The following is a 13,742-nucleotide window of genomic DNA, read 5'->3' as shown; positions in this document are numbered from 1 at the left end:
AGTCTTTTTATGAAAAGGTTTTTGATGACAAATTCAATTTCTTTAATAGATATGGGTTATTCAGATTTTCTATTTGTTCTGTGTCAGTTTGGTATGTCTTTTTTCAAGAATTTGTCCATTTCATCTCAGTTATTGAATGTGGTAGGCATGAACTTATTCATATAATCTTTTCTCCTTTTAATGTCTATACAATGTATAGTGATTCCACTTCTTTCATTTTTAATATTGGTAATTTGTGTTTTATCTCTTTTTCTTAGTTTTGTTAGGAGCTTACAAATTCTACTAATCTTTCCAAAGAACCAACTTTTGGCTTTCTTAATTTGCTTTATTGTTTCTGTTTTTTATTTCATTGCTTTCTGTTCTTATCTCTATAACGAATGTTACACGTGCACTTAAAAAAAAACATATCTTCTACATTTGTTGGTTGTAGTCTACAAATGTTAATTAGTTCAAATCAGTTGACGGTTTGTTCAAATCTGCTATGTTGTCATTTACTTTTTACTAATTTTCCTATCAATTACTAAAAGACGTGTAAAAAAATTCCAGTCATAATTATGCAGTTGTCCATTTTATTCTTTAGTCCTGTCAATTTCTGCTTTATTTGTGTTAAAGCTCTATTATTAAGTCATACACATTTAGGATTATTATCTAATTCTAATTAATTCATTCTTTTACAATTATGAAGTGTCCTCTTTATGTCTGGAAATCGTCCTTGAAGTCTACTTTGATGTATAGCCACCCTAGCACTCTTCTGCTAGCTTTTTTTCATTGTGTATCTTTTCTCTAACCTTTTACTTCCAATTAATGTCTTTTTATGTTCATCTCTTATAAATAGCATAGAGTTGGTTCTTGCTTTTTTATCCATCCTGACAAGCTCTTACTTTTAACTGCATGTTTATTCTGTATATGAAATATAAATGTTGGTACAGTTGGGTTTAAGTCTACCATTTTACTATTTGTTTTTTATTCACCCATTATATGTTCTCCCTTTCCTGTCTTCTTTTGGGATAACCAAATAGTTTTTGATATTCCATTTTAGTTTTCGTATTATCTTTTAGGTTTATCTTTTTGTATTAGTGGTTGCTCTGGGAATTACAATTTGCTTTCTTATCCCACTCTACTTAGAATTAATACCACTACACATAAAATGAAAGAAACTTGAAAAGTATAAGTCCATTATTTTGCTAGCATTGTCATATATGTTTTTGCCTCTACCTACTTATAAGTACCATAATAATGTTATGATTTTGCCTAAAATGTTCAATTTAAAAATAATTGGAAAAAATATTCTTTTTCATATATTTTCATCATATATTTTCTATGTTCAATGTTCTTTATTTCTTTTTGTAGATTCAAATATACAACAGGTGTCATTTCTCTCAGCATGAAGAGCTTCCTTTAACATTTGTGAAAAACAGATCAGTTGGCAGTATATTCTCATTTCTTTAATTTAGCTGAAAATTTCTTTTTTCAACCTCAATACTGTGAGATAGTTTCACTAGATACAGAATTATCAGTTGATAATCTTTCTTTTAGCACTTTAAATATATAATTTCATTGCCTTCTGGTCTGCATCATTTCCAGTGAGAAGACATCCATCATTCTCAGAATTGTAACCCTTTGTACAATGTGTACTTTTCCCTGCTGGTTATTTCAAAGGTTTTTCTTTGCCTTTAATTCTCAACTCTTTGCCTATGATATGCCTACGTGTTTTTTCTTGTGTTTATCTTGCTTAGATGTGATATCTTCTTGGACGCGTAAAGATGTTTTTCATTAAATTTGGAAATTTCCAGCTATTCTTTCTTTCTTTTTTTTATAAATGTATTTATTTTATTAACTTATTTTTGGCTCATTGGGTCTTCATTGCTGCACATGGGCTTTCTCTAGTTGCGACGAACGGGGGCTACTCTTCATTGCAGTGTGCGGGCTTCTCATTGCGGTGGCTTCTCTTGTTGCAGAGCATGGGCTCTAGGTGCATGGGCTTCAGTAGTTGTGGCCTGTGGGCTCAGCAGTTGTGGCTCGTGGGTTCTAGAGCACAGGCTCAGTAGTTGTGGCGCACAGGCTTAGCTGCTCTATGGCATGTGGGATCTTCCCGGACCAGGGCTCAAACCCATGCCCCCTGCAATGGCAGGTGGATTCTTAACCACTGCACCACCAGGGAAGCCCCCAGCTACTATTTCTTCAACTACTTTTTCTGCCTTATTCTAGTTCTCTTCTTCTGAGACTCCAATTCACATATGATAGGCCACTTGATATTAATTTATAGGCCCATCAGGCTTTGTTCATTTTGTTCTCAATCTATCGTTTTGTTCAGATTAGTCTCTATAGATCTGCAAGTTTACTAATCTTCTCTACTGCCTTCTCCAATATGGTGTTCAACCATTCAATGAAATTTTCACATCAGATACGTTATTTCTCAGTTCCAGAACTTTCATTTGATTATTGTCCTTATATTTTCCATTTATGCACTGGGATTCTCTGTTATTAGGAACATCTTTTTCTTTAAGTTCTTGAACATTTATAATAACTGCTTTCAAGCTCTTGTCTGCTAATTCTAACATTTGGGATATCTTTTTCTTTGATGTAACCCAGATTTTCCTGTTTCTTAACATGTCTAACATTTTATTTGTTGTGTACTAAACATTGTATATTGTAGGGATTGTGGATTATGTTACCGTCCTTGAAAGAATATTGATTGTTTTTTAATTCTAGGTGGCAGCTAAGTTACTGGTTTATCATCTTGAACTTGTTGAGGCTTAGTTTTATGCTTTTGTTAGGGTGAATCTGTTTGTTTCGTCCCTTGTACTAAGGTGAATTCCTTAGTCCTGGGGTATATTCTCCACTCCATAGGTGTTGGCCTTCCAAGATTTCCATGGAGAGACTGAGGTGTTTACTAAGTACTGTCATCTGAAAGGACTTAAACTCCAACTTCTGTCTCCCTCCATGGTGAACAGCAACTGAGAACTCTGCCTAGGCTTTAAATTCCACAAATGTAAGGAGTCTCTCTTGTTCATCCCGTCCTTAGCATCTTGTTAGCATCTTGTTAAATGAATAAACTGTGAAAGACTGAAAGAAAATTTTCTGAGCAGGACAAGACACAATCTGTTTTTCCTTTTCCTCTGGAAATTGTTCATTTGTTCAGTTATATTTTCTGAGTATCTACTACATTGCTGGGATTGTGCCATGAGCTATAGATAGAAAAGTTAACAGAATCAACCACCCCTACTCTCACAGAACTTGAAATTTTAGCCAGGGATCATTCTGGCATAATTTAGCTTATAGTATGTAGCAATGACTGCAATTAAAGGACCTATGTTTGAATCCAGCTCTATCACAGACTAGCTGATTGACCCTAAGTGAAATATTCAACCTCAGTTTACCCATCAGTAAAATGGTGATAATAAAATACATCATGTGTTGTTATGGGAGTTATATGAAAGTACCTCATACAAACTAAGCACAGAATGAATGCTACTACTAATGAATTTAGCTACTACTAAATTTAGTATGAGACTAAATCTCAGAAAACACCTAATCTTAAACTGGATATTTATTTATTGGAGGTTTAAACAATTATTTGGGATTATTTCACAGTCATATTTGGCCAAGATTTACCATATAGTGCAATTCCATAACACTTGAACCTTAGAGTCAAATGTATTTGGGAATTCAGATTTTGTTTCAAAGTCTAGGAAATTAATATAGCATGTATACCATATATTATGTAACATGTCTGGGGCAGTGTCCCATCATTGAACATATTAATATTAATTAGCTAATATAATTAATGTTAATATGTATGCAAAGTATGAATATTCACATGAAGTGGGAAAAGTAGAGACTATGAGTAATCATGATCACTTATTACTTCAGGTCAGGTTTTGACATTAAGAGTTTTGGCACCACCTTAGGTGACACCAACTTTCAGTTTCTGGAGCTTTCCAGATTTTGGAATTGTGAATAAGGGATTATGGACCACACCTTTTGAGTAACTGAGAGAAGGAATTAAGAAGGATGTCAAGTAAGAGAAGGTAGCTTGAATAATATATTTGAATAAACCTGTATTTACTAGGGGGTAAGTTTTCCAAACTGGTTGCTCTGACAAACTTCAGTCTCCAAGGTTTACCCTTTTGCTATTTGCATCAATATGGCTTGACACAGAGCTTTGCACCGAGTCAGTACAAAAATGGTATCTGGTGAATTAATAAATTAATGCATTACCAGTGAAAAAGAAAGCACAGGTCTGAAACCTGTCCTTTTCAGAAACTTCACTGTTAATTTTCCATAATCCCTTCTTTCCATCTCACTCTCCAATCTATCTCACAAAATCAGTTATTTTTCCACAAAAGTTTGTCAACAAATTTGCTACACAAAGAAGCAGAGCAATCTTAAGAATGCCTCATGGAGTCACTGAAAGGCATGCTGTACCATAGTGAATTGCAGGACATAGTCTCTAATAAACAAAACTGCTGAAACATCATACAGTACTGTTTACAATGCTTTTACTTGCCACTGCAAAGTAAACCTACAGCCTGGTCTACTGAATGAGCATTAATACACTCAAAAAAATAAGAATTTTTTATCCTTGCCTTAGTCAAATTAAATGGGAACTTTGAAAAAGATACGTTGAAAACTTGAGCTTTCAACAACCTACATTTCTTTAAACCAGATACTTAAGTCAGGATAAAACCAAAAGCAAGCATATTAATTTAAACTTTTCTGCTATTATATAAAGATATACCTGGGTTGTGGCTTTGATTCTGGCTTGACAGACTGTTGTTCTTTTTTGATAAAACTTTTCTAGAATAAGAGGAAGAAGAATTGACACAATTAGGAAACCAACTTCATTGTCTATAAAATCTTAATTCCACTGATGTTCTATTATATTATCAAAGGGAGAAACAACTGATCCATTTTAATATATAAGCCTAAACGTTGATATAAGTATATATTATAAACCTAAACACATATAAATAAGTATACTCAGAGGAGTATGATCACAGAACCTCCTCCGGCATCTTTTGGCCCCCAGGAATACAATTCCTTCTGATCATTTCAGTGAGCAAATAGCCATAAAAATCTACTAGAGATAAGAATTTATTTATTTAATTACTTATTTGCCCTCTGTCTTATAAAAAGTTTTAAGGTAGCTTACAAAAAATATAGTATGTGTGAAAAAAGAAAAAAAAGGATATCAAGTTAGAGGGAAAATACGGATAGAAAAATAATGTCAAGTGTTTTCTGATACTGCTTACTGTGTTACAAAGATTTGCCTCTCAAATTCCCAGCTACCAAAGTGTTACAGACTGAACTGTGTTCCCCTAAAAGTCATATGTTGAAGCCCTAATCCCGAAATGTGACTATATTTGGAGATAAGGCCTTTCAAGTGGTAATTAAGGTTAAATGAGGTCATAAGGGTGAGGCTCTAATCCAATAGGACTGGTGACCTTATAAGAAGAGGAAGAGATGCCAGGGGCATGTGTGCACAGAGAAAAGGCCATGTGAGGACACAGCAAGAAGCAGCCATCTATAGGCCAAGGAGAGAAGCCTCAGGAAAAACCAACTTTGCCCTAGAACTGTGAGAAAATTAATTTCCGTTGTGTCAGCCACCCATACTATTGTATTATGGCAGGCCTGGCAAACTAAAACACAAAGTAACAAAGAAAACACAGTAGTTCTAACATTCACAATATCTATAAGAGAAGTAAACTTATTTTCTGTGAAAAATTTCTTCCATGAGTCCTTCATAAGAAGCCTGGGATAGTGTAATGGTCAGCTTCAACAGCATCTCTTCAACAATGACACTTGAAAGTTTACTATGGATCTTTTACACAGTCCTTCAATGTCAGTCAACAGTTGAAAGAACAACTTAGGAGATGATTCTCCAAGATCTCAAAATAACTGGGTCATTCCCTTTCTGGTCATTTGGTGTGATCCAAAGGTTAAACTGATACCTAGAGGCATTGCATATCCATTTTATAATCTGCTATGACAATTATTTTGCCCAAAATAGCTTTTGAAAAAATGGCCTCAGATAAGAGGAATTTGAGGTAATCTTGACAATGAGTAAAGGTTAACGGATTTTGGATTGTTGGTGTTGTCTTCCCTCTCAGACTCTATAAGAAGTCGGTGCCAGAAAGTACCTTGGCTATTGATGTAATGCTCCTGATACCACAACGAAAATGCTTATTTTACTTTTGCTTTAAAGTTGCAAATAGGGACTTCCCTGGTGGCACAGTGGTTAAGAATCTGCCTACCAGGGCTTCCCTTGTGGTGCAGTGGTTAAGAATCCGCCTGCCAATGCAGGGGACACAGGTTCGAGCCCCGGTCCGGGAAGATCCCACATGCTGTGGAGCAACTAAGCCCATGCGCCACAACTACTGAGCCTGCGCTCTACAGCCCATGCGCCACAACTACTGAAGCCCTCATGCCTACAGCCCGTGCTCTGCAACAAGAGAAGCCACTGCAATGAGAAGCCCACGCACTGCAACAAAGAGTAGCCCCTGCTCGCCGCAACTAGAGAAGGCCCGCGCGCAGAAACAAAGACCCAACACAGCCAAAAATAAAATAATTAATTTTTTTAAAACAAGAATCAGCCTACCAATGCAGGGGACGTAGGTTCAATCCCTGGTCTGGGAAGATCCCACATGCCACAGAGCAACTAAGTCTGTGCGCCATAACTACAGAGCCTGCACTCTAGAGCCCTTGTGCCACAACTACTGAAGCCCACACACCTAGAGCCCACGCTCCGCAACAAGAGAAGCCACCACAATGAAAAGCCCATGCACTGCAACCAAGAGCAGCCCCCCTCGCGACAACTAGAGAAAGTCCACGCACAGCAATGAAGACCCAACACAGCCAAATATAAATAAATAAATTTATTTAAAAACATAAAGTTGCTAATATGTATTTAACCATTATTTGGCAACTGAACCCAAAGAAGTCTCTTCTATAAAATCTCAGGATATATAAAAAGTGTAAAGATGAAATGTGGAAGAAATTTGTATCTGTATTGCAAAAATACTCAGTTTTAAGATGCAGAGTGATTGTTTTAAATACAAGCTTCACTCTGTCCTATAGTGAGTGCTCTCTCGGATGCAGTCTGACTTGTATATGTAAACTTGTATTTCGTGCCATTCATTGTTTAAGACTGAAGATTAACTTTTCTTCTACTGTTATGTTAGAATGCAAGAATAACCTTGAGAATTAACTTGCATCACCTCTCAACTATTTGTCACTTTTAGAATTCCCTGATCATGTTTTATTTTTCAAAGCATTCACCCTCAAAAATAATACTGTACTTTTTAAAATTTATGTGTAACATGTAGGTGATAATAAAACAAGAAGAAGCACCTATATTTTAAATATTGCTCTCAAGATGTTCCATGACACATATTCATGGCTAGAAAAAATACTCACGGCTACAAAAATTATTTTTTAACTTATGTAGTCCATACTTTTGCACACAACAAAGTGCTTGGCTTGGAACACACTGTCCTTATGTGATACTACTATTTACACTTGCCAACTAAATTTTTTTAACTGCTTCCTTCTTGGCCAGACTAACTGAGATTTTCATATTCTCCACCATGAAAGGTGTCAAATATCAGGCCACTAAGCAAAACAGTCTCAGACAAACATTCTTGAGGATTTTTCTTAATAAAATGTTCTCTGATTTTTTTCCAGTTACCTCTGTTGTGTCTTTTTCTTCCTACCTACCATAATTAGAAACCGGTGGTGGCGGGGGAGTTTGGTCACCTTTTTGTGAAGTCAATAGCAGTCCTTTTCTTTAAGGGGTCCTGGGGTTTTTTTTCTAAGTCTTAGTTTTCTCCATACTTATATATTAAAATCTCAAGTCCATTCTGCCTTGATGTTTCAATTCCATTCTCTCTCAAAATGTTTCTTCTTTCCACAGCTGCCAGCTGCTTCTCTAGACTTCTTCAAGATCCTAGTCTCTCCATGACAATGCATTTGAAGCGACACATTCTAAATACTTGGATAATGATGTAAGTCACTTATTAAATACTCATGTCAAAATTTTCCAATTTTTTTAACAACCTGTGTGAATTTATTTCAAACCTTTTTCAGACTCCTTTCCCCCACATATTTTCTCAAATCCCACAACTTAACCGGCACCAACTTCTGATAATTCACATAATATTAAATCTCAAGCTTCTTTTTAGAAGCAGCTACCTAATCCACCAATTCCCCCTTCTTTCCAAATCTCATCTGGAATTTATTTCTTCCTTTTGACAATGCTGCTAATTTCTCTCATAGTTTGATGATTAAATTCTTGCATTGATTAACCACAGATGAAATATGGAAGAAAGCCTTTCATTTCACATCATAATGCTAGCCATACTTCTATATTACTACTATTAGTATGAAATTCTGCAATATGTTTGCAATAACAAGGTAATCTATAATTGGCACATTACACCTCCAATACTTACCCTAAAATGTGGTTAAAGGGGATTTTCTAAGTAGCAAGAAATTTTCATAGTTTTAAACAGCTTTGTGACCCTACCAGAAGCATATATAAACACACCATTCAAGGTAAATGAAAGGTTTCTTTAAAAATAGATAACTGTGAAGAGAAAATCACTGATAGCATATACATATAAAATTAAAAATTGCACATTAAAACATGTGAAATAAACTGAAAAGCTTTTTCTGCCAGGCTTGAAACTTGTGTTTCCCCAGCAGAAGTCAGTCATGTCACCAGCACATTCTGTGAAATAGCAGTGAGTTGCATTCCTTGTACCGCTACTGCTTCTTGTGTAAGAAATGTTTTAAAAAGAAAACTGTCAGTAACTTGCACACATGCAGAACCAGAAGGCACCAAACACATCATTTTGGAATTTTTCACAAGTCATTATCTTTACACTGTTGTATTTTAGAGCTTCTAAGAACACATACAAACCACAGAAGGGTTTTCCAGCCATAGAGCCACACCCAGGAAGTTGTGATAGGCCCAGGAAACCCATAGTTTCTCAAAATCTTCTTGTGGAGCCACAGAAGCCCCATTGTGAAGGTGTTCTCAAGTGTGGTATTTCTTTTACATTTCTTAAGAGAAGTGGAGGGAATACCATAGGTAATGCTGGTCACTGTGTAATAGCCATGACCTCAAAAAGCCATTCAACTTTCAAATTAGGCAAGACTGAGGGAGGTGGCCCAACAAAACATAGGTTTTTCCTTTATCAATCACTAGATAAAATTTCTTTAACCTCCAAGGGAAATGAAAACTCTTTGATATTTAGCAATTTAAGTATCACATAGGAGGCAATACAAAGACTGATGAGAAAGAGGGAGCTGGACAGAGAAGTTTACATCCCACTATAAGTCCCTCTGAGGGTTGGAACCTATTTGTAAAAGATATAACAGGGCTGTTGTTTCCAGTAGCACGTTCATAGCAACAAATCACAGCATAATACTAACACATATTCTAAAACGAAAAATCAAATATATTTTAAATGCATAGCTGAAATGAAGGGAAAGTAATAGAACTCTTTTCTGGTAGAAAACAACGAGAATGTTGAATTTACTGTTGTATGAGTTCTGGAGCCTGTCTTAGCCTTGGGGATGGCATGGAAATTTTAGACAACCTAGAACCTGGGTTCTAATGAGCCCTGTGCCCTGAAGTTGGGAGACAAACACTGGAACCCAGAGCATGAAGGAATATCAGAGCTGAGAACACCTCTCATAAAACCTAGGTACTGGAAGTGCAATATCCTTAGAATATAAACCAGGATTTTAAAATTCCCCTGGGGAGAGAAAGAAAGAAGTAGAAACAGAAGGAGAAAGAGATAGCATGAGACCACTTGTCTGTCATGGCCTTGCCTCTGGGTGGAGAGGAGAAAAAGTCACTCATAGGAATTTTTCAGGATAAGACTTCATTCATATGGATTTGGGGCCTGACTTCACACTATAGGCAATTCCGTAAACACATCCTATCAAAGAAAAGCAAAAAATTAAGAACAAAGTGGTCCCAGGTTGGTAGTGCACTGAAAGAGTACCCAGTAAAAGCTAATATCAATCATTTTTAGAAGAATGCAGTTTAAATTCAGGTTTCAAAGAATTCTCACAATAAAATACCAAGAAAAATGAGCTCACAGTCAGAAAATCATCAAACATAAGAAAATAAGCAATCAAAGCATCAGAAGAAACAACAAACTACTCATTCAGAAACTCAAAGACTCCAGTACTGAAACTAAGGTATACAGAATATAAAATAAGAATGAGCTTCCGTTTCTATATGTTTAGAGAAATATGTTAAAGTAACCAAAAATTTTCAAAGCTGACAAGCTGATTTGAAAAGTAACAACTAGACATTCTAAAAATGAAAAATATAATAATTGGAATAATTGGAAACTCAACGAGTAGCAAAAAAAAAAAAAGAATGGACACACAAAAAGAAAACACATAAAAGAGGAATCAGGAGGGAAAATAAGACCCAGGATATAGCAATAAGAGACAAAGAGATGGAAAATGTGAAAAAGTGGAAAAAAAGACAAAGAGTGACAATTAAATGGAAGACAACATATGTGTAAGGAGAGTTTTAGAAAAAGTTTTAAGCAGAGCTTATAAAGAAAAAAATGGAAGAAAAAAAGCATTTAAAGAGATAGTGACAGAGATTTTTTTCCAGAATGCTGAAAGACACTGACTTTCATAGTTAGGAAGCCAAACAGAAACCAAGCAGAATAAATAGAAAGAAAAACACACTTACACATCTCATAATAAAACAGCAGAACAATGAAAAGAAGTCCTTAGAAGTAGAGAAGAGAGATTACTCACAAAGGAAAGACAACTGGACAAACATCTGATTTTTCAACAGCAACAGTGGCAGCCAGAAAACAGGGGAAAGATAACTTCAAGATTCTGAGAATGTATTATTGAGGAGGAAAAAATAGATATAAACAGAAGTTTTCTGCCACCTGACCCTTACTAAAGGTACTTCTAAAGGATGTAATTCAAGAAGGAAAATCATCCTATAGCCTGTGATGCTAGATATAAGGGCAGGTAAAAAAAAAATTGGTAAGCATGTAGGTAAACCTAAACAGACAAGGAGGTAGAAAACAAAATAATGGTTTCTAATTTGTGAAGTTAAAAATAGTGAAAATAATAAGAGAATTAAACTCTGGTAGTTAAGGCAATCTAAGATTTCTGTATGAGGTGGGAAAAGGATAAATATACTTTAAAAGTATGTATTAAAATCCATAGGTTAACCACTTATAAAAAATAAAAAAAGAACATAAAGGTCAAACGAGAACAAGAAAAACTAGTACAATGCTAGTTTGTACAATGTACTAGTACAAAACTAGTACAAGGAAAACTAGTACTAGGAAAAATGGAACAAGACGGGAAAACATGTCAATCAATTTCCAAAATAGACAAAGGAGCAAAAGAGAAAAAAAAGGACAAAATAGAAAGAACAAATAGAGAACACAGAACAGAAGGGGTATAAATGCATCTAAATATATTTTTGAAAATACAACTGTATGATGTTCACAAAAAAGAAATAATCGTGGCCCAGAAATATGTGAAAAAAAATTCTCAGCCTGATTTGTCATTAGGGAAATGCAAATTAAAATCTCAAAGAAATATTTCATATCTTCCAAATTGGAAAAGGTTAAAATTTTGACATATTTTTAAGTGTTACCAAGCATATGAAGCAATGCAGACTCTCATAAACTGTTTCTAGGAGTGGAAAACTGTTCTCTATATTGCCTGGTAACACTGAATATACGCCCACTGGCCAGCACAGCCAATCTACTCCAGGCTGCTTGTGGCTAGAGGCAATCAATTATTCAGGCAGTTAATAATCAGTTATGGAGTTCCTACTGCCCAGGCCCTGTCCACCTGCCTCCCAGGCTGAAGGGATCAATATTCTGGCATCTATATAACCCGTTCTCAATGCAACAGGATGCAGGTTCATATTGATGCTGGGAATTCTTACCCTAGAGAAACTCTTGCACCTAACACTTGTAGAAGAATGTAGCAGAATTGTTCATAATAGGACATAACTTTTTAAAAAGGCAAATATCTCTCAGCAATAGAAAGGATAATTAAATTGTAGTGTATTCATTCAATGGGATGTTGTGCATCCATGAAAATGAATGTACCATGGGGTCACAGATTAACATTTATGAAGACTGATGGCTCTCAAAAATACATTGCTGGGACTTCCCTGGTGGCACAGTGGTTAAGAATCCGCCTGCCAATGCAGGGTACACGGGTTCGAGCCCTGGTCCGGGAAGATCCCACATGCCGCGGAGCAACTAAGCCCGTGCACCACAACTACTGAGCCTGCAGCTCTAGAGCCCGCGTGCTACAGCTACTGAAGCCCAAGTGCCTAGAGCCCGTGCTCCGCAACGAGAAGCCAGCAATAAGAAGCCCGTGCACCGTAACGAAGAGTAGCCCCCGCTCACCGCAGCTAGAGAAAGCCCGCGTGCAGCAACAAAGACCCAACTCAGCCAAAAATAAATAAATAAATTTATTTTAAAAAAAATACATTTCTGGGCAAAGAGAGAGAGAGAAAACATTATAATTCCACACACATAAAGTGAAAAACAAGTAAAAGTAAGCAAAATATTAAATAGAGATGTGTGTAGATGTGCTAAATTATAAAGAAAAGCAAGGGAACAATTAACGTAAAATTAAGGAGACTGGTTTCTTCAGGATATGAAGGGAAAGAAAAGACACGTTGGGTTCTGTTCCCTAAGTTTTACAGGTATTTGTTTTAGTGTTATTCTTTAAGATACAGAGCTATAAATAGATACGTATATGAATAATACACTGTTTTGTATAATTGATACATAAAACAATACAAATTTTTTAAATAGTGTGGTAAAAAAATTCCTTGAGTTTAAGATGAGTGTCTGTCCCCCGAGAAAGAAAAGAATGAAAAGATCTTGGGAATCTATGGGTTTCCCAAGTATTCAATATATCAAAACTTACTAGGAGGTTACATGGCTCCAAATCTCTCCTGTGGTTTGTATGTGTTCTTGGAAACTTCAAAATTCAAGAATGCCAAGCAATGGAACAGCTGCTGCCAGGATTGTGTTGTCTTATTCTGAAATTTTAAGTTTATGAATCTATAAATACATATGATTAATTTTTTTTATCAGCTAGAATTAAAACAACAAAATGAGGAAATGAGTTCATGTTTTACAATTTGAGGACATTTTAATGTGCTTGTGTTCATATCGATATTAAAGTTGATGCTCAAATGAATGTAAGGTGCTTATTTGATTTTGAATATGTTTCCCCCTTTGTATATAACATACCCTCCCAGGTAATTAATTTATTATTAAACAATTTGGTTATAAACTGGATAGAATTTTAAACTTTTGAATTCAATCCTTTTCATTTGTGCATTTGTTTGGGATTTATTTAACTGTAAGACCATTGTAAACAGTGAGTTTGGTTACCATCATAAGATTTATATACTATGTGCTAGATCTGGAACTGCATCCCAGAATAAATTGTTATAACTAATAATTAGAACCTACTATCTGCTTTATGTTCATGTTCTTCAATATTCACCAAGACTCTGCAAAATAGATACTTTAATTCTCACTTTCCCTTAGGAAGTTGAGAAGTTTAATATCTTTACCTTGATTACACAAGTAGGAAGGAGGTGACTGGGATTCATTCAGACTCAATACACTACTCTATCCGGAAGGTGAAATTGGTAATACAGGTAGAAAATTTTTAATCTATGAAAATAGAATACAGTGAAC

At 35.5% G+C, this 13,742-nt stretch overlaps 1 protein-coding gene across 1 annotated transcript in view; it reads right to left on the bottom strand.

The window, feature by feature from the left end:
• IQCM (IQ motif containing M) overlaps positions 1-13,742 on the bottom strand; it is a gene marked incomplete at its 3' end in the record, with an annotated part of 457,722 nt that overhangs the window by 222,519 nt on the left and 221,461 nt on the right. Inside the window, exon 8 of the mRNA XM_079919840.1 lies at positions 4,742-4,800. Within this exon, the coding sequence (XP_079775966.1) occupies positions 4,742-4,800 (59 nt within the window). The remainder of the gene's footprint in view (positions 1-4,741; positions 4,801-13,742) is intronic.

This window comes from Stenella coeruleoalba, assembly GCF_951394435.1.
Source record: "Stenella coeruleoalba genome assembly, chromosome: 4".
In the NCBI taxonomy this organism is placed as follows: domain Eukaryota; kingdom Metazoa; phylum Chordata; class Mammalia; order Artiodactyla; family Delphinidae; genus Stenella; species Stenella coeruleoalba.
This window is presented reverse-complemented; position numbering and strand designations above follow the sequence as displayed.